Source organism: Cajanus cajan, chromosome 8 (assembly GCF_000230855.2).
Source record: "Cajanus cajan strain Asha chromosome 8, NIPB_CcT2T_4, whole genome shotgun sequence".
In the NCBI taxonomy this organism is placed as follows: Eukaryota; Viridiplantae; Streptophyta; class Magnoliopsida; order Fabales; family Fabaceae; genus Cajanus; species Cajanus cajan.
Window position 1 is genome coordinate 20547242 of NC_138524.1, and position 20731 is coordinate 20567972.

Sequence of the window (20731 nt, forward strand, 5' to 3'; positions counted from 1 at the left end):
GTTCCTGTCATAGTTATATAACAGCCATGGTTGTGGCATTCTATGTTTAAATAGACTAAAATAAGTGTAACTCTCTCTTTGATAATCTCTTTTAATGCAGCTATATGGACACTAGCATCTACATCAGCATAATGCTTCTACTTATACACATGATGAGAAAATAAAAACTCAGACTAATTAAAAGAACAGTGATCACAGAGTTTGAAATCTATTCCAAATCTAGGTAAGGAAAGGAGCTGAACTGTTAAGAAGCTGGTAGTGAGTGCAGATGTAAAGATAACCAATTAAGTGGGACTGTTTTCAGGGTGTAGTTTGTTTTTCATCTCAATACCTATGATTCGTACTGCCTTAACTGAAGAGACCAATTGAATCAGTTGCTAAAGTATAGATTTAAAATGACATTATCCAATACAATTTTAATTAGCTAAATAAAGATGCTTGGACACAGTTATAAAATTTTACGATCACAGTTCAAATCTTATGATTGAATATAATTCGAATACTTAGGGATTTATATCATAAGATAAATCTTAAATTACTTTGATTCTTACCGTACATGAATGAATTATGCGATTCTGTATGATGGATGTGAGTCTCGTAATTCAAGGATTCTTTATAATTTGTACTTTTTTACATCACCAATTCTCATGAATAAACTGGAAAATCATGTAAGTTTAATATTTTAAATGAAAAAAAAAAAAAATATATAAGAACAATTTTAAACTTATCCTATTTGATTATTTCACTACAATTTTTGTCACTCTATCAATCAACGCGTATGTTCAATTTTAGCTATTTAATTGTTTCATTTCCATTCTAAATTGAAGACTTCACAAACTCATAATTTTATAAGAGTTCTGGTTAAGTTGTTTTTATCTATTTCTAATTTAAAAAAATTTACATTGAACAACACTGTATAACTTATTTTGAGTATTTTTTTTCTTTGAGTCTTGCAATTTGATACAAATTATGATTTGAGGCAAATTATGATTCACGAATAAAAAGTAGCTCGACAATTCACTATCTGAATCTGGACGTGACAACCTTCGACATATACATCCATGCATCGTGATGAAATGCTATATTGCTCTAGCAAACGTTTTAGTTCAAGATTCAGAACAAAAGCATTGTAAAGTGTAAACCTTGCTCCTTACTCTAAGTGCAACACATAATAACCACAAGTATCAAGTGAGGGAAACAATTACAATTCCTTCACCTTGAGATTTCTAAAATAACTGTTTGCTAATTGCTCCTCCATGAGAGGGACCAAAAGAAAAATGGAAGAAAATCAGGCAAGAGGATGTACCGATGTATTCATTAACAGCACCTATCAGCCAACCAATTGAATTGAATAAAATAAATATATAAATCAATAACAGCTACACACCACAGCAAAAACTAAAACACAGCAGGAAAATGAGAATATTAAAATTTGTAAAATTTCATTTAAATATTTCAGTCTCAACAAAACTAACACGGTAGAACCTGCCGGTTGAAAAAGTTAAAAAGTAATAAATTATGAATTGCATGTAGAATTCAATTTTCCTACTTTTATTCAAAATTTCATCTGTCTACCTGTAAACTGCAACCCAAAATCTATATCAATTTCATAAAATAAACTGACTTAATCTGCTAATGTCTTTTTCTCCTTTCCTTACTATCAACCTCAAACATTGAATCCCTCAGCACGGAGGCAGAGTCGATGAGCCTCAATCCATTTTGCACAAGCTGCTTCACCATGCTGTACTATGCATTCATCACGCAACCTCTTAGTGTCCGGGCAAGCACAGCAGATTTTCTTCTTTGGCTTTGATTCTATACCGGTTTCCACAGTCACTGAACCTTCGTTTTTTTGTGATGCTTGTAAGGTCAAGGCAGGGGAAGCATTTTGCAGTTGACAACCACTCATTGTCTTTGTATCTTCTAAAGAACAAAATAATGATAAGGATAATGAGTAACAAGTGTAACAAAAGAGAGGGGAGAGAATATAAACAAATGAAATATATTTAGAAATAAAATGTCAGTGGAGCACAACCAAACGTAATAAACTTAATGTTACAATTAGAATTTGTAAATTTGTAATTATAGTAATATTGTAAATATGGAAGATTGTACTCTTGTATCGGGTTAGTGTATATCCTTGTATCTATGACACCTAATATAAATATTCACTCTCCTGTGTCTCATGACTGAAACACAACCGCTTGATACTGCTATTGGGTCTAACTTTGCCTCTCCTGTACCCATTTGTGACTGGCCTAACACTCATCATTGAAGTTAAGTATTCAATAGGCTCATCAATGATATATGGAGTAACCATGAACTAATACAAATCCACGTTAAATAGCCATGTAAGTATAAACAATGTTGAAAACTTTAATCAAACTATGTCACTATACTGAGCTGCAAAACATACATTCAACGGGCTCATCAATGATACAGAATAACTATGAAGTACTATGAATCAACATTAAATTAAATATCCTTGTATGTAAAAGCAATGTTGCAATTCACTACACCAAGCAACAATAACTAAACAAACATATTTTTCAACCAAGAATACTAGAGAATAAAACAACAGCAATTTGAAGATAGACATTTATAAAATACATCCCGGAAAAACCAAATATTCAAAGACTTCGGCCATGAAAGACATGACAATAATCAAAGTACATGTATATTCCTTGGATAGTGGGATTTATGTAACCGAAGCTACTCTTTGTTTCTTCAACTGAAATGTTTAATTTTCCATCTTTTTGACATAACTGTTTTGGAGTCAAAATTTCGAAACTGTAACTACAGCTTAGAAGAATGATAAGCTACCTGAGGAGCAATTGTTCAGAATAAATATTTTGATTATTAATATTAAGGAACAACCTGATAGGAATGCTGACTCACAGTCAGTTAAGCTCAAAACTAAGGTCCAACAAGTATATTCCCCAAGTGCTAAGACAGCTAAGGCTAAATGCAGGATGTGAGTTAGTTAGAAAAGAAATGATGTCAAGGGGATTAGTTAGAGGAGAGAGATAATGGAATCTGATATAATTGAGATGGGTGTTTCAGGCGAGGCGGTCATTCACACATTTTGACATATTGTAAGCCTTGAGCTTGAGCAAGAAGTGTTCCTCCTTAGCTGGAAGTATTTTACTCTTTCCTTTGTTTACTTTCTCAGTTTTCACATAATACTGTTCTCTACTTCTCCATGGGAATCATTTTCATATCAGAACCACACAAACTATTAAATATTTGCATTGCTTAATTTGTACAAAAATACAATTCTTACTTCTGGAATAATATCTTTGTTTACCTATGACTTACTCAACAAAAGACACTTATGACTTCACTCTAGGCCTACCCAAAACAATGCTTTTGGTGGGATCTTCAACAGAGACTGATAGAACACCAATTGATAAAAGTAATAAAAGACTGTTGGAACACTGAAATCACACAATACAGCAATATACTTGCTGTCCCAGAGACTTTACCCCCTCTCTACAACTAGTGGCATTCATCATGAAAAGTAATATAATAGGGACTTTACCCCCTCTTTACTAACAGTGTCAAACAACAACCACCGTGCCATAATAGAATCTACATGTATGAAGTATGTGACATAAATAATGAACAACTGTTCATGTTTGGTAAAAGAAATATTGACTGGAGCATTGATATTTCCATGGATTTTGAAAGGCATAACTTTGTGAATAGTGATACAGGTAGGTATTGTCATATGCTGCCATGTTTCTTTTTGTTCAGTAGAGCTACTAGCTTTTGAAGCCAAGGTTTGCTTCTACAACTAGTGGCGTCTCACTACAATTAGTGGGGTTCATCATTAACAACAAACCATTAGTCAATGTAGCTATTGATCCAAGTAATAACTTCGTCGCCACACCTTTATTCTACCAAATAGAGCTTATACAATTTCCAGCACCAAAATCCAACACATACACAACACCACCTACACTGCATATAGAAGCTCAGGATGCAAGGAACTTATTTGACTTTGATGACCTAGAACCTGTTTGGTTATAAGCTAGAACCACTTTTGAGAACTTCTCTACCAAAAGCAAAGAATAGTTTTCAGTAGGGAAATTCATAAAAATACTTCTAAACATATATTCAAACAGACCCTGAAACTGCAAACTAACAGTACCAAGGAAGCAAATGCTCTTTCATCACACCAAGATTTTAAAAACCAGTCTCAGTCTGCGACCGTGATTTCAGCCATAAAGCCAGGGTTTTTCGGGTGTTCACGACCACAGTTGCAATTTAAAACCTTGATCACTACTATGTAGAGTAATCTATATTGATATAGCACATATTGAATTCATTTTGCGAAAATTTTCGTTTGAGAGGGGAATCTAGAGGACAGTGGAGGCGATGCTGCAATGTTATGAACAATTTTTCCCCTCTTTCGTGAATAAGAAGCATAATTAATCAAACCAGCACTCATCAACACCAAATTTAACAATGGTGAACCAAATCAAAGCATCAATTAACAACAAATTTCACCCAAAGAACGGAAAAAACTCTATGCAATCGATCTAAGAGCATGGGAAAATTAACAGAGGTATAAAATAACGAATATGGAGAAGAGTTAACAAGGGTTTGTTGTTAATAGAGTGTAAAAGAAAGAATGACAAATAGAAAAGAACTTACAGTCTCCTCCGAGTCTGAGGTATGGTATACGAGGCTGCCTGTGTTTTGCTGTTCCAAACCAAAACCAATTTCCAAGTCTTACAATGGACCAGAAAGAGTATTCTGGTGGCTTCTTCAACTTAGGCTAAATAATAGTGTTTATTTTTCTTTATTATTACTTTTTTAATACATAATTTTAAATATTTGATTTTTTTTATTTGTATTCATTCCAATATTTATATTTTCGTGAAAAAGTACTTGTATTTGTAGAAGGTAACTTTTTTCAAAATTTTAGCTTATTTATTTAATTTTCAAAAAAAATTATTTATTTATTTAATCATGTGAAAAATAGAATATAAAATATATTTTAATATTTTTCAAAATTAATATAACTATTAGCGTTGGAATAATGCAAGTATTTGAATAAAAAGTATTTTGGTATGTTAAAATTTATATTTTTAGACATATAAATTATATTTTTAAAATTATAATAAATAATTTATATTATGATATAAATTACTTTTAATGATTAATAATTTATTTTAAAATATGAAAAGTTAATTCAAAAATAAATATGATAAATATAAATTAAAATATACAATAAGTTAAAATAAATAATAAGAAAAATTAAACTCTTCTCATCAAAGAAAAATGTTTAAAATTAATTATTCAATAAAAAATTTTAAAATTATTCTCACACAAAATAATTATTTTTATTTATTTATAACAATATATATACGCCATATACTCCCTTAAATCACTCACATCTAAATACAATTACTCATTATTATATATCTTCTATTATTTTATTTTTTAAATAAATATAGAGAGATACATAATATTTTTTTCTAATGTAAATAGTGTTATATATTTTAAGAAATTTCAAAAGTATAATTTCTTCATGAAATTATATTAAATTTAAATTTAAATTTAAAATATTCTATTAATTAAAAATTTTAAAACTTAATCATTGTTAATTTTAATAAAATATAATAATATGACCGTTATAATTTTAATTAATTTTAATGATCAAATATTTTAAAATTAATTAATTTGTATTCTCATCATTAATTATAGTCGATCATTTCTAAATATTGCGAATTGGTGGGAGGAATTAGATATAGAGAGTTGTTCTCTCTTCTCTCTTTCTCAACATTCTCTCTTTTCTTGCGAATAAGAATTGTAGACATTGTATTCATATCTAATGGTGTAAACACAATCACTACCTGAACCACGTGAATTCTATAACAATTTTACATTACAAATGTCGGGATCAACGTAGATTTTTGCCTAACAAATGACATGAAAGAAAAGAAGAGGAATATTAGAAGAAAAATAAGATGGAAATGAATAAAAAAGAAATTAAGTATATACTTAGTAATTTCCTTTGAATTACTTTACATTGTTAAATTAACAATTTGAAAAAGGAAAGTTGAGAGAGAGAGAAAGAAAAAAGTCATTCATCAATTTATTCTTCAAAACACTAATATATTAAAACAAAATCAGGATGCTAGATGGGAAGCATCTACTTTAAATAAAAGGAAAGAGAAAACAAAAAGAAAGGAAAAAGAACAAATCAACATCGTGAAGGACATGACTTGTAGTTGAACCATTATGAAGAGAAAAAGAAAAAAAAAATCCTTGTTATTGTCTCTCAATTTGAAATAGAAGCTACTATTTTTCTTGAAGCCACCTCCCTAGGGATCAAGCAACATGCCAAATCCTAAATGGCCATACCTGCACCAATGTTATGGATGCAAACCAGAAAAATACACATTCAGAACTTTCTCAATTGAAGCCAGAAGTGGGTAATAGAAACTGGTACATTTTCAAGGATGAAAGGAAAATAAAGTTTGTTTTTTATCCATAAAAATCAAATTGGCTACAAGAAATTTACAACAACACATGTATACTACTCAACTTACAAACTACACACTCCTTGTGCAGAAAATGAAGATCACATTAATTAGAGTTCCCAAATTGCATCAATCAAGGAAAGTTGCCAACCCAACCCAACCCAGATTCTAAATAATGTCACAAAGAATCTGTGGTCCTCCAAAGCTATTCCATCCTTTCTTTGAACAAGACCATAACTCTATAATGGTTCTCCATTCATGTCAAGAATTTGAGCATTCACAAGGCCAATTGAGACCCAAAATTTCCTCAAATTAAATTATCCCTTTGAAGTGTCCAAACAACATTGAAGTGAAAACATTGGTTCCTTCCAATCCAACTAAAACAACTCAACCTTTTTTGGGGCCATGTTGTTACCACAAGCACCAAAACTTGTTGCAATAAGATAAACTAACTAATCATATTTCTCTCTCCATGTGTACACAAGAAAGAAGACCCATGAAATGGCCAGTGCAATGTCCCCAACAGCATGCCTAGGCCATTCATGTGCCAGATCTCCAAGCTTCCTCTCAAAGAAGAATCTCCACACTGCCATGGAAATGTGGAGCATCACACACCCTTTGGCAAAGAAACTTTGAAACTCTCTGTCCTTAACAAAGGCAACCATCAAAAGAAATAACCCTATTGTGAACAACAACAAGCCAGAGAAGGAGTCAGAGGTCTCAATCAAAAGCTGATCATGGGGTGTTGTCCCTTTAAGCTTGCTTGCAGTTTCTGGTCCATGGCCAAGCACAGAGATCTCTTTGGAGTAAAATATCATCAAAGCTCCACAAGTAAGAGCTATTGAGGCATGAAGAACACAGATAAGGGTAAAGACAGAAGAAACCATTGATCCAAATTCACCTTAAAGGCTTTTAATTGCTTAGTTTTAACTCAATTGAGATTGTATAGCGTATTTAGAACAACGTCACAAAATCACATCAACACACCACAGGTTCAATTGATGCACAAGTTACTTTTTATTGTTTCTGTTGAATGTAGAGATAGAGTGACGATTCACGTTAAAGATTTGGCTCCGAACACACTACACCAATAGTGGTAGTTGAAACTTCAATCACTACTTTCTAGTAGTATATAAGAACTAAGAACATTACTAACAAACATCCATGACCATGAACAATTCTAATGCTACTTTGAGACCCTTAAATTTTGCAGTTTCAACAAATCAGAAACTGCAATTTTCCCTTAACAAATCTATCCAACAAAGTCAAACCAAAACAAGAAAACTCACAGAACCCCCTTGAATCAAAGATAATAGAGAAAGCCTTGGGAGTTGAATCCTAAAACCATGCCTCTGAAGCTGTGATGATCTAAAGAGATGGAGAAAAATTAGAAAGAAAAATAATATTTTCCTTGAAGGGTGAATAGGTCAATATAATAGATCAGAAGGGTATGCATATAAAGGGGATACTGTTTCAGCCTCAGGGTACTTACATAGATAGGGACATGGTTAGGTTAATCTTCTATATTGGATTTGCATAGGGATTATAAAGGAAGACACAAGATGGTTGCTATGCCATAAATAGCATAGAATTTACTTCCATATTCCGAACCACATGCAGAAAATGCCATGCTTTTTCTCCGGTTGCTTCCATGCTTGTTCTGGTAAGCAATTGAAAGAATGGTACATGCAAATGGGTCTACATGACTGTTGTTAAAAGAATTATTCAAAGCATGGTGTTGTAATATTTCGACTTTGGAGCATGTAGAGGGCCCCATATTTTCTCATTTTAGACCAAGGTGATCTTAATTACTTAAGATGCTTTCATCTGTTAATTAAAAATTTTTGTTAATGGAAGTTTGGATAAGTATAGCCGCCACCTGATTCCTAATGTCGGATATATATATTTTTTTTTCTACAAGATATTTGTTGATTTCGTTGAATACAAATTTTTATAGTAAATTTTGGCCAACAGTCTTTGTTGAATCTCTTTTTCTAACCATGTTTTTTATATGAAAAAATTTGAATCAAAGACTTTAATCAAATATAGTATTATTCGGACCAAGGCACGATTTGATATTCATCTTGTGAACTGTTGGTGACACACCTTAATTGTGGCGTAGGAGAATAAGGAAGTTGTTGCACTGAGAATCAAAGATGAATTGCGAGGGAAAATAATGTACCTGACCCTTTCTATGTCTGATTTCATATTATTTTGATTTTTAAAATATAAGATGGAAGTATGTACAGAAAATTTCTCTTAACTAGATTCATTCTTAAATAAAGAATAAAAAAAAAAAAAAAAAACTCCATAATAACTAGATTCACCACTAACCTAAGTAAATCTAAAGCATTTGATTTTTTATTTACCCAACACAAGTAAAGTGGACACTTCTGAATCTTCTGATTCTGCCCACTCACCTAATGACAACAATCTTATCGTATCACACAAAATGAAATTGTTTAAAGGGAAAGCCATCACGGGTTTCTCCCTTACAGCTAGAGCTAGGACAATATGGAGAATTCTTCCTTTAAAAAAAAATAAAGAAAGAAAAATTAAAAAAATAAAAATAAAAAATAAAAAATAAAATGAGGGCTCACCCTCCATGCATTAATTTGTGATGATGGACGGTGATCAATTTTCCAATAAAGTATGTTCCCTCATGAGGATTAAATTTTAATCTATAAGTGACCCTTCTTGTATACTCAAGTTAAAGCAAAGGTTTAGATCAATGTTGCTTTCTTTGGGTCCACGACATTGAGCTCACAACCAAGCGTGTTCTGTAATAAAAAGGTGAAACCGTGGTTGAAACACTACTTAGGTACCCTTTCATGTAACCTATTTTTTAAATTTCTTTATTCTTTAGGAGATAAATAAATGGACCGAACATGATTTAATAAATAAAAATAATACTTTTTTAACAAAAAAAAAAAAGAGGTTTTTAAAAATTAATTGGTTAGTGGGGAGTGCCATGAATGTGTTTTTTCTTTATTAAAGTTTAATTTTTTTGAAGTACTATTTAAAGATTAAATATTTTAACGTGTACAAAAAAATTTGACACCAACTTTATAAATTTTAAAACGTGTCATAAATCTTTGGTTTTAGTTTGTTACAACTCGTTATTTAGGTAGCCTTTTTCTTCTTTGGGTAGGTAATTTAGGTAGCGTTTGAGGTAACCTATTTTTAAAATTTCTTCAAAAAAAAAAAACAAATTTTTTAGTAGACAAAGTCCAAAAAAAAATCTATGAAAATTAGTTAGTTAGTAGGTAGTGCGGTGCATTTTTTTTTAATTAAAGGCTAATTTTTTTAAAAGTATTATTTAAAGATTAATTTTTTTGAAGTGTATAAATTTTTAAAACATGATATAAATTTTATTTCTTTTATTTTTCAAGATTTTATTTTTAAAATAATACAATATACATATATATAATTAAATTAGGGGTACAAATCAAACATAAATTAATGATATTTTACTATAGAACTGTTTGAGATCGTCTTTAATATGCCGAACAAATAATTTAATACCTTGTATCCCGAATTTTTATATTGGAAAAGTATTTTACACTGAATAAATAAATTTTAAAAAATTAAATTATATTTCTCCATTGATAGTAATGTAACAATATAGAATTATAATTATAATAGTTCTTTACATCAATAAAAAAAAAGAAGTAGATCAAATATATAATCTATCATAACAAGTGTAGATTCGAGGATAAAATTACCGAAGTTTAAGTTTTAGATTCATTAACTAAAAATTATTTACTATTACATTTTATAAAATCAAAAAATCATATATATTAATAAAAAGGTTCAACATATAGTTTTTTTTTTATTTCTAGTATAAAACTAAAAACTTTTGTTATTAAGTTTTGTAAAATAAGAAATGTCATAATTTTTTATTTTAAGTATAAAAGTGTCTCAAATCTTGTTTTAGATCTCTACCATTATTGGACCATACCTGATTAACCCGTTATAATTCAAATTCAAAATGTTGCAAGAAAAGGGCCAAACAACTCTTTCATTAGATCACTTCAAAATGTAACATTATCATCGACTCTCCCTCTCTTTCTCTCATTACTTATTTCAGCTATGATTATTGATGCAGAAAGCAGAAAAAAGTAAATCAAATAGGAATTTTGTGGCAGACAAATAATACACAGAGTGATCTCGATAGAAGATTGATATAAAATTTGAGTTTAGTTTTAATACACTCTCACATCGTGTTTGTTTATGCGTCTACACAAATTTAATGCAAGTTGTAGCTTATGCATAAATATGTCAATTTGATGTGGTTTTTGCAAAATATGTGCGTGTTTAATAAGTTTCCAAACAGACATAGACAGTATAAAGTTTTTAATTATATTGTGAACCAATTCAAAATCACCCTAATTATGATTTTTAAAATAAATTATTACAAAATTCATCATTTTTATTATACGTAACGATCCATGATTAAATAACTTTGTAAAGTGCATTCACGGCTTCATTTTTGCTAATTAATCCTTCTTAAAGTTCAGCTATATATATCATAGAATAATCAAAATATACAATAGAATATGGCCAGCCAAATCCATTCAAAATAAATGGTATTTTTTTTTAGGCATAGACTAATATATCTTCTAACACAAACAACACTATTTGAATATTCAAGTAAAATTATTACGGATAACAAAATTTTCTTTTTGAATATTCAATATAATTGTATATTTAAAGTTGATACTTTAAATCAATTATTAAGTTAATTCCATACCAATTGATCTACGCGTTTGGTGGGTCCAAACTATATGGTATGCAGCCAAATTACAAAACCAACTAAGAATTAGTGAATTCACTCACATACTGGTTATGGCTTTCAACTCTTCTTTGAGTCTAAAATAAATTATGGTACAAAGACAAAGTTGCATGAATGAAGTACTAATTAAGTGAAGTAAAATATACCCAAAAGGGTGCATGCACCCTTACCCCATGGCAATTATTCCAAGTGACTCTAACATGCACACTAACAAAACTCTTGAATCTCAGATATCAATTAGAAGTTTCAGTTCATTGTAACTAGTCCACAATTTCCATTATATACAACAATATATTAAAGTGTCAGGTGTAGATGCAACTAGGTTAATGCATTTTTTATAAAATTATAGAAAAGGTAAAACAAACTTATCTCGATATCAAGTGAAATACTCCTAAAATAGGGTTTCTGTAAAGTATTTCATTTTGAAGCAAATGGAACCTAGTGATCATAAAACATAAAGCAAAGCAAGTAATAAATACTAAACTAGGTGTAAAGGACTACCGATCCCTTTCCTCAAAATCAAAAACAAAAGGGAAAAATCGAAAGTTTAAATTAGACTATTCAAAGAGAGAAAAATTGATCAAAAAATAGAATACTAATGTTCTGTTTTGTTAAAAGATAGATATATAAAATAGCTATCAAGAAAAAATATCTCCAGCACATGAGTTTTGTCATACAAACCTAAAGATTAAAATCACCAAAAAGTTAAGTATTTTATAGACCCAAGATAAAATGAACTTTTTAGTGAAACAAGTCATCATTTTGGAATTATGTAGCTTTAAGAATTTAGTTCTGTAAAGAAACAGGAGACTAATGGATAAAATTTTCAACATTATATTCGACTATGAGAGATTAAAATAATATAATATATATATAAGTGACATCCCATACTTCTATATTTATTAAAAATATTTAAAAATTATTAATATTTGTTGAATTAATTAGTGTTATGATGATTTTTTAAATATTTCAAGATCTTGAATTTAAGTTTTGAATTTATAAAAATATTTAATTTTTAATAATTATTATTTACAAATTTAAAGATAAAACAGTCTAAAATTATGTGTAAGAAAGTAAAAAAAATCTTTTCTATGTATAGATAAAATCTTAAATTTAAAACTTATTAATATCATTATAATTCTTATTCGATCAAAGAAAACGGATAAGATTATATTAACATCAGAATATACAGTTTTTTGAAGCAACAAAATTTATATTGTAGTCATAACCGATCTTCCTATCAGACTTGATTATTGCTAGAAAACCAAATGCATGCTTAACTGCGATAATTGTCTTCACTACCCAAACCAGTCACATGGAGATTGGTAATGACTGCAACATGACCATTGCAATGAGTCATTATCAAAAGTGATTGAAAAACACATTTATTTTATTTATAAAAAGTTTCTCATTCTAAACTTCTACAAAAATAAAGTCATACCTTTATATTCAAGCCATAAATTAAATTCCAACTTCTAATTAAGAACACTGTGCTACCCACTTTGTTTTGATATTGTAATTATTGTTAAGACATTATCAACAAGAACATAAAGTAATTTAGTAGACTTTTGCATTGCAGATGTTAACAATAAAGCGCAGAAGAAATTAAAATCTTCTGGCATTCTTAATACTTAATAGAGTCAACCACAAAGGAACAACAGCAATATAATTAACAACAATAGGAAGAAGAAAAGCTAAATAAACTGTTTCTTAATTGAAAGGTTGTGTTTTGTAATTTTTCCTTAAGCCATAATTTTGGGGTCCCAATAAAATCGAAACAAACACTAAATTTCTCAACTGATTAATGCATTTTAAGTTTTTATTCACTACAACAAAATTGATTATTACCGATAATTATTTAATAATAATAAATTAATTATATTTATTTTATTATTTAATAAAAATATTAATGACTAGTATATAATGATCACTAAAAATGTATTTATATTACACAAAAATTTATTATTAGCGATAATTATTTATTTGAAAAAATTTAAGTCTCACATCAACTAGAAATAAGATAATATTAAAGAGTATATAAATGGATGATAACTCTCACCTTACAAGTTTGTTTTGTAGGGTTAAGTTAGACTTATAACTTACTATTCTAAGTTAGTATCAGATTACTCACTATTACTAAACTCAATAGTTCCTAAACTTGAAGGGGTGTGTTGGGAAAAATTCAAATCTCACATTGAATATCAATAAAATAATTGATTAGGAGATAAGACAATTAAAAAATATATAAGTAAAAGACAATCCTCATCTTACAAGTCCTACATCGAGAGTAGAAAGTAAAAAATATCACAAAAAGTTATACACTTTTTTCGACTTTTATAAGGATTTTTACTAGCATTCAGAATAATTGCCGCTAAATATTTTAGTGACACTGCATGCAATGACTATTGTGAAAATGCCGCTAAAAGATTTTGTAACAATTTTTATTACCACTAAAAACCATATTAAATGTCACTAAACATCTATTTTATTATAGTGCTTACAAGTATGTTTTATAAGGTTGAGTTAGGCCTATAACTTACTATTCTAAGTTGGTATTTAGGAGATAAAATAATAAAAAAAAATTAAATAATATATACTTAGAAAATAACATTCATCTTCTAAGTCCCACATCAATTAAAAATAAGGTAACTAAAGAGTATTTGTACTCATCTTACAAGTCCTACATCGACTAGAAATAAGATAATTAAATAGTATTATAAATCTTTTCTTAAACTTTTAGTGGCAATTTTAAATGTCAGTAACAAATGACACAAAAAGTTATACACTTTTCCCGACTATTATGAGGGTCTTTACTAGCATATAGAATAATTTCCGGTAAATATTTTAGTGATACTGCATACAATGGCTAATGTGTGAAATGTCGATAAAAGATTTTGTAGCAATTTTTATTGTCACTAAAAGTCATATTTACAACTAAAAGTCCATTTTATTGAATAAAAGAAAGAATTATTATGGGTAACAAATTTCTTTCTCCAAATATTGATCACAGCTATAGATTAATATTCAAACATGAAATTACTGGTTACACTAATAATTAGAACAACTTGTGTTAGTTGATCCACATGTTCAATAATTAGCAATAAACGAATGTACATATGCATACATCATACATAATTCATTTTTTACATGCAAATATATATAACCAAATTATTCTTACCCTTAATAATAGTAAGATAATGCTTGAAATAATGGGATAAACCACGGGGGTATCGTGTTGATTAACTTGAATTTGGCAATCAATATGAGAAATTTAAAGGTGAGTTTTGAAGTCTCACGTTAGTTAAGAATGGGCTAAATGAATATAGAAAATCAGACCCATGCATGTAAGTGCGTGTTTGATTTAGATTTAAAAACGTAATTTTTCATTCTCTTTCTACATTTATAAGGCAATTTACGTGGAAGCTATAATTTTTTGCTTCCCATAAACGTGAATTTTCACGTTTAAAAACTAAACACGTACTAATTTTCAAAGTGTGTCGGTTGATGTGATGTGTCAATCACTCTTGTATGGTGCATTAATCCATTGGTAGTGCAAGTCCCCAGCACCTTAATTAGCTGGCCTCACTTTTGTAGCCTGTTGCTTTAAAGTGATTACAAGTTTTGAAATTGCAAAACTAGCATTTAGGCACCATAGGAACCTGAACTATATAAAAAAGGTGGTGAGCTAGTGATATTGGAAATATACAATTGCAAATATTATGTTGCCATCAACTTTTATCCTCGTACATTTAACATGTGAAATAGAGCTGAATGAATAAATGCCATACACACATGGACAATATTAAAAAAAAAAAAAAACAGAAAAATCTAGTGTAAATGATATATTAAAATTAGTAGAGTTTGTTTGGGTAATTTTCATATAAACATTTATTAAAAAAGGATAAAATGAATTAAATTTTTTCTTTAAGTTAAAATCAACTTATGTACTACGATTTTTATAGAATCTCTCATAAATAAGTTGATGTGCATGCTTTAATTTTAACTTATCAGAAATGTTTAATTTATTTTACTTTTTTTTTAAGTGTTTATGGAAGAGTTGATGAAGAGTACACGTTGCCAAATTAAGCCAAACTAGCATGATAATAAATATGTTGAGGGCAAAGGTTCAGTTATATATACTTTGAGAAAGCTGAACACGTCGTGTATTGATAGCCGTCATAAAATTTAAAATTTAATATATACATGTTTCAGAGAAAATATCAACGAAAGACAAACTTATGAATTCCTCCTATAAAAAAAAAAAAAACTTATGAATTCCTTTTATGGTATTATAAAGCTTTTGGTTGGTTTATAGTTTGGTAGAATTGGTTTTAATGAAATTGATTTTGAGTAGTTGAATATTTCCTTTTATGGTATTATAAAAAGTTCTTGGTTGGTTTAGAGTTTGTTAGAATTGATTTTAATGATATTGATTTCGCCTAGTTGAATGTGATTCCGACGTGTGCTGAAATTAATCTTACATACATATTTGCATTAATACGTGTGATTTTATAGTTAGACTAACTAATGGGTTAAATGTGATGGAAAAAGTTTTAAAAGATTTACATCACTTTTATGTTTTTTGTTTTATGTTTTTATGTTTTGAAAAATTGGAAAAATCAAAGATCGTTGAAGATTACTCGGAGATCTGCATTCTACATCTAGTGTTCATTGAGGTAAAGAAGAAATGAATAATCTTACTTTGGACGTAAGATATATGTTGTTAGTGAGATTGACTCTTAATCTTTTTTTTTTTTTTTATCGTATGTATTATGTGAGGGAGTGATCCCAATTTCTAATCATGACTTGTAATTCTATGTTCTACATGATCTCTAACATTCTAAATGATGTTGTTGATTTGTGTCGCAATCAAGATCGCAATGAGATGATGAAAATAAAATAAAATAAAAAGTCGTCACTAATGTTTATTTTTACGGGAAAAAAAACATTAGAAAAATCATAAAAATAGAAAATAGTCTACAAAAATCAAATTTTTGAGTTCGGGAGTCGATTACGTGTAAGGAATGTATTAATACCTTACAACATTTGTCTTAAGACGATTACCTTTAATTAATTAAGCAAATTATTTATAACTTATAAAATATTTATCTCATCCTAAATTGATCAAAGTTAACTATAGCTATAAAATTTATTTTATTTAACTAGTATGTTTATTATTTTTTAAAATTAAAATTATCATTATTGTTATATAAAAATGAAGATAACATTATTTTTTATTTTTTCGGCTCGACAAGATTTATTTCCTGCTCCTACGTATCTTCATGTGTAATGGAGAATCAGAGTCACGTAGTTCTTTGTAAAAAATATCTATGAGTTGATTTTTTTAATTTTATGTTTGTTAGATTTTAGAATTTTCTGAACAGTCACATTTCATACATTCTAAATTTGTAAGATTGAGAGGGGTGTACACCCAAGTCAACCTACTAAAATATTTTATTTGTTATCTTTATTTGATAATTTTATTTACTTTAGAAAAGATATATAAGGCATCAAATTGTCTCAATGTGCCTTAAAATCTCAAGATTTAAAAAATGTCACATCCAATTATTCATTTTTTTAAAATGTTATTTATTATAATTTGATTAAATTGCAAATATTAGTTTTAACTTTCATCAAATGTTTTATTTTAAAAGACTTAGAACCTCCAAACTGTCACAGTTTGTATTCTAAGAATTCAAGGTCAAAGAGATGTTACATCAAATTAACCATATTTTAAATTTTAAATATTAATTATTCTGTCATTAATCACTAAAAATATTTAAACTATTTTTAGTATTTTTATCTTACAATAAATATATAATTAATCTCATTATAAGTATAAAAATAAAATACAAATAACACACTTATTTTAACAAAACTTTCATGTCATCTAGATTTTTTACACATATATGCAGTCTAAATAATAATATTAAACAAAATCATCTTCAAAGATATTAAATTCATACACATTGCAGTGAACATAAAAGCCAAAAGCTAATGTAAAAAATTGCAAACGGGAAACATGCGTATACGTTATTGATGACAAAAAAAAAATAAAAAATCACACACACACACACACACACACACACACATATATATATATATATATATATATATATATATATATATATATATATATAAAGTGAATGTAGAACATAAAGGTTGCGACAAAAAAATATTAAGCTAAATCAAAGTCATGTTTTCATTCTTAGAATATGATTAAGAAAAGGAGATAGGAGTTCATGATGTGCTTCATGATGGTAGATACTTGTTGTTCGTGGTAAAAGTGTTTACGATGTTTCATTTAAAGCATACTTGCTTGCGAGTTTGAGGTGGGTATTGTTGGTATAAGGTTGGCATATAATGCAATGGCTGGTTCATCAAGAGTATTTCTAAGGTTTCCTTTAGTGGCACATCGTGCATGGTATATGTGGTGATTGGACGTTTTTTGTTTTTTTAGGATGGTTCCTCTGTGTGAGAGGTTTAGAAAATTTTTTAGAGAGTTGAAAAAAAGTTCCCCCCCCAACACCTTTTTTTCTTCTATTCTTCTTATAAAGAAACGTATAGAAGACCAAAGCGTGCTGCCAAAGAGTGACAACTAGCTTAGCTTGCAGTCCCAAAACCATTCTGCACGCATGGCATAAAAGCCAAATTGCCTTCACTAATATAGAAAGTGTAAAAGTCATAGAGAAAGTCATACTGACTGCAATAATCAAAATAGAAGTCTAAAGTGTGTTGCATATTATTGTTAGAAAAAAACGTATTTGTTGATATAGAAGAAGATTTGGCTTCTTTTTCTCTTTGTCCCCTTTTGATTCTTTTATATATATATATATATATATATATATATATATATATATATATATATATATATATATATATATATATATATTATTTTATTAGAGTTTAAATCTAGCTAGTTTGTAAATTATTGATTATTTTAAAGCTAATTTATTGTACTGAAGTGAATTAACATTTTAATTATGATTTGAAAATTTTGAGAAAGAAGTTAATAAGTGCAATTAAGGAAAATTGGTGAAAAACTATAAGACCCGTTCCTTGTCTCCCCCTTCCCCCTCAACACTCTCATTTCTTCTCACTCTCTTTTTCTTTAGTTTCAAATTCTCAAGTTTCTTGGTGATTGTAGGTGTTGAGTAGAGGCGTAAGGAGCTAGCGGAGAGCACCGATATCTTCTTCCTATTTCCATTTCTCTTCTTCTCCTCCTCTTCCCCGGGAGCTCGGATTCTTCTTCTCCGAGGTAACGGAAGCTAGATTTCATGTTGATTGGGTGTAAGGGAGTTTAGGAACTCATATGATGATTGATTTCAGAAGATAAATGGTTGGATTGAAGGGTTGTTAATTTTCGGGGTTTCGGGAAAATTGGAAAAAATGGTGATTTTGATGAGTTTGATGGTTGCATGTTGAAATAGAGCTGGTTTTTTAGTTGTATGATGTAAATGTAGTTCATTTTATGGACTGCATGTGTTTGAGCTGACTGATTTGCAGGTTTTGTTTGAAATTTTTGAAGTTGTGAGGGTTGTTGTTTGAAATTACGCCGGGCGTAGTTCTTGGCGTCGGGCTTGTGTTCATCAAGGAACTCCATTGTCTAAGCACATCGAGAGCTAGGTTGGTTGCACCGGGCGAGGTTGGGAATGGAAGTCCTTGGGTGAATCACGCCGGGCGTGGGGAGAACCGTGCTGGGCATTATATCAGATAGTGGCTCAAAATTTTGGGTTGCTAGCATGGCGCCAGGCGTGACTCGATCTCGTTGGGCGTCAAGACTCCATGGGGATCTCTGCCTAGGGTGGCGCCGGGTGCAAAATGAGCACGTCGGGCGTGAGACCTTGGTGACGTCTTTATCTTATTTGCGCCGAGCGCGAGTTTGGTACACTAGGCTTGAGAGACTTCTGGAAGTCTCTGCCTTCTATTGCGCCGGGCGTAATAATAATACGTCGGGCGTGTAAGAGCTTTAGAGCTCTCGGGTTGGGTCCAGGCCGAGCGCAAATCCTATTGCACCGGTCAGGGAAGTGTTTTACTCTATAACTCTAAAAATGTTGAATTTTGTATATGATGTTAATGATGTTAAGTTGAGCTGTGTTGTATGTTGTTTAAGCTGTTAATGATGTTAAGTTGAGTTGTGTTGTATGTTGATCATGCTGTTTAAGTTGTTGAGCTGAGCTGTGATGTTGAATGATGAGTTGTTGATCACTAGGACTAGAGGAGATATTTTCGAAGTTGCTCATCCCAATGTGTGGATTGAGGAAGCTATGGTACTCAGAGAGTCCAATTTGTTGAAAACCCTCCTTAAGAAGTTGTCCCTTAGAGTGGACATTGTGTTGTTCTCCTCTAGTACGTAGTTGGTCCCGTATGTGGGCAAGGTTGAGGCACACATGTACAAATCGACCACGGTATAGGGGCTAGGTCAAGTTATACCGGTTACAAGCGGCCAATCGAGTAAAGTACTAAGTCAGGAACTTAGTTCCTAACTGAGTATCAGAAGGTTGTAGTATTTGGAGGATAGTCGGTAGGCTAATTTCATAGGTGGCTTAGTTAAGCTAGCTAATGTCGTGGTAGGCCTAAAACCCAGCTGTTCTATCCTGATATAGTACTATACTTCCTTGTTTAAGTGGCAAAGTTTGAGAAATCGTTATCGTGCTGTGGATTGGCATCCAAATTTTTTGTTTACCTAGCAAGCCCAAAAAGGTTCTTTGTTGTCGGTTCGGTAGGACTTAGCCACTTAAAATGCTCACCCATGCTGTAGGAGATCTCCGAGTTGAAATGCGTGACGACGCATAAGCTGTTGTTGTATTGATTTGATGTTGAGATGAGTTGTGTATGTGCAATGTGTTGTGTAGCTGTGATTGAGTTGTATGGTGTTATATGTTACTATTAAGTTGAAAGATGCTTATAATTTAACTATAGGTTGATTCCTTTTCACTAGCTTACCCTTGCCTATTTCCATGTGGGTTGGACTGCAATGATCATATTGTATATGGGAGCAGAGCATGGATAGGCTGGAGAGTAGTAGCAAGGCTATAGGTGGTAGCAGGAGCTAATTTTTGCTGTGGGCTACTCGGTGTAGCTATTTTGTTAATTTTAGATACTGACTTGTTGAGCCCCAGGCTAGACATATGTATATATATAATTACTTCTTTATATGCATACTCTACTTTTGTGTGGTGATGTTTTGTTGTGTGACGGCTAGGCGGGTCGTTACAAAAACATAGGGAACAAAATTGATGTTTACAATTGGTATGTGTATTTAACTGCATGTAATTAACTAATCTTATGAATCTTGGATTGTTCATGAGTTTTTGTGGTAACCTTAGGGAATGAAAGTATTAAATTAATATGGAATAATTGACATGAAAATGTGAAAATGTGAAATTGATGTTGGATTTGAGTAATTGATGGATTAATAGTGTGATTTTAGGCCTTTAAT

The 20731-nt window shown here is 30.2% G+C and overlaps 2 protein-coding genes across 2 annotated transcripts; both read right to left on the reverse strand.

The window, feature by feature from the left end:
• Nucleotides 1–1417: 1417 nt before the first annotated feature.
• LOC109818445 (cytochrome c oxidase copper chaperone 1) lies at nt 1418–4819 on the reverse strand. The gene is made up of 2 exons (XM_020383912.3): nt 4660–4819; nt 1418–1923 (listed from the first exon to the last, which is right to left on the reverse strand). Exon 2 carries the CDS (start codon nt 1907–1909, stop codon nt 1667–1669), a length of 243 nt encoding a protein of 80 aa, XP_020239501.1. The 5' UTR covers nt 1910–1923; nt 4660–4819; the 3' UTR covers nt 1418–1666.
• Nucleotides 4820–6474: 1655 nt separating this feature from the next.
• Nucleotides 6475–8259, reverse strand: LOC109818450 (uncharacterized). The gene is made up of 2 exons (XM_020383923.3): nt 7987–8259; nt 6475–7862 (listed from the first exon to the last, which is right to left on the reverse strand). The coding sequence occupies exon 2, from the start codon at nt 7379–7381 to the stop codon at nt 6947–6949; it is 435 nt and encodes a 144-aa protein (XP_020239512.1). The 5' UTR covers nt 7382–7862; nt 7987–8259; the 3' UTR covers nt 6475–6946.
• Between the last annotated feature and the right edge of the window lie 12472 nt (nt 8260–20731).

What these genes read in the sequence shown, in the direction of transcription:
- LOC109818445 (XM_020383912.3), bottom strand. Translation starts at nt 1,909, where the DNA reads ATGAGTGGTTGTCAACTGCAAAATGCTTCCCCTGCCTTGACCTTACAA.
- LOC109818450 (XM_020383923.3), bottom strand. Translation starts at nt 7,381, where the DNA reads ATGGTTTCTTCTGTCTTTACCCTTATCTGTGTTCTTCATGCCTCAATA.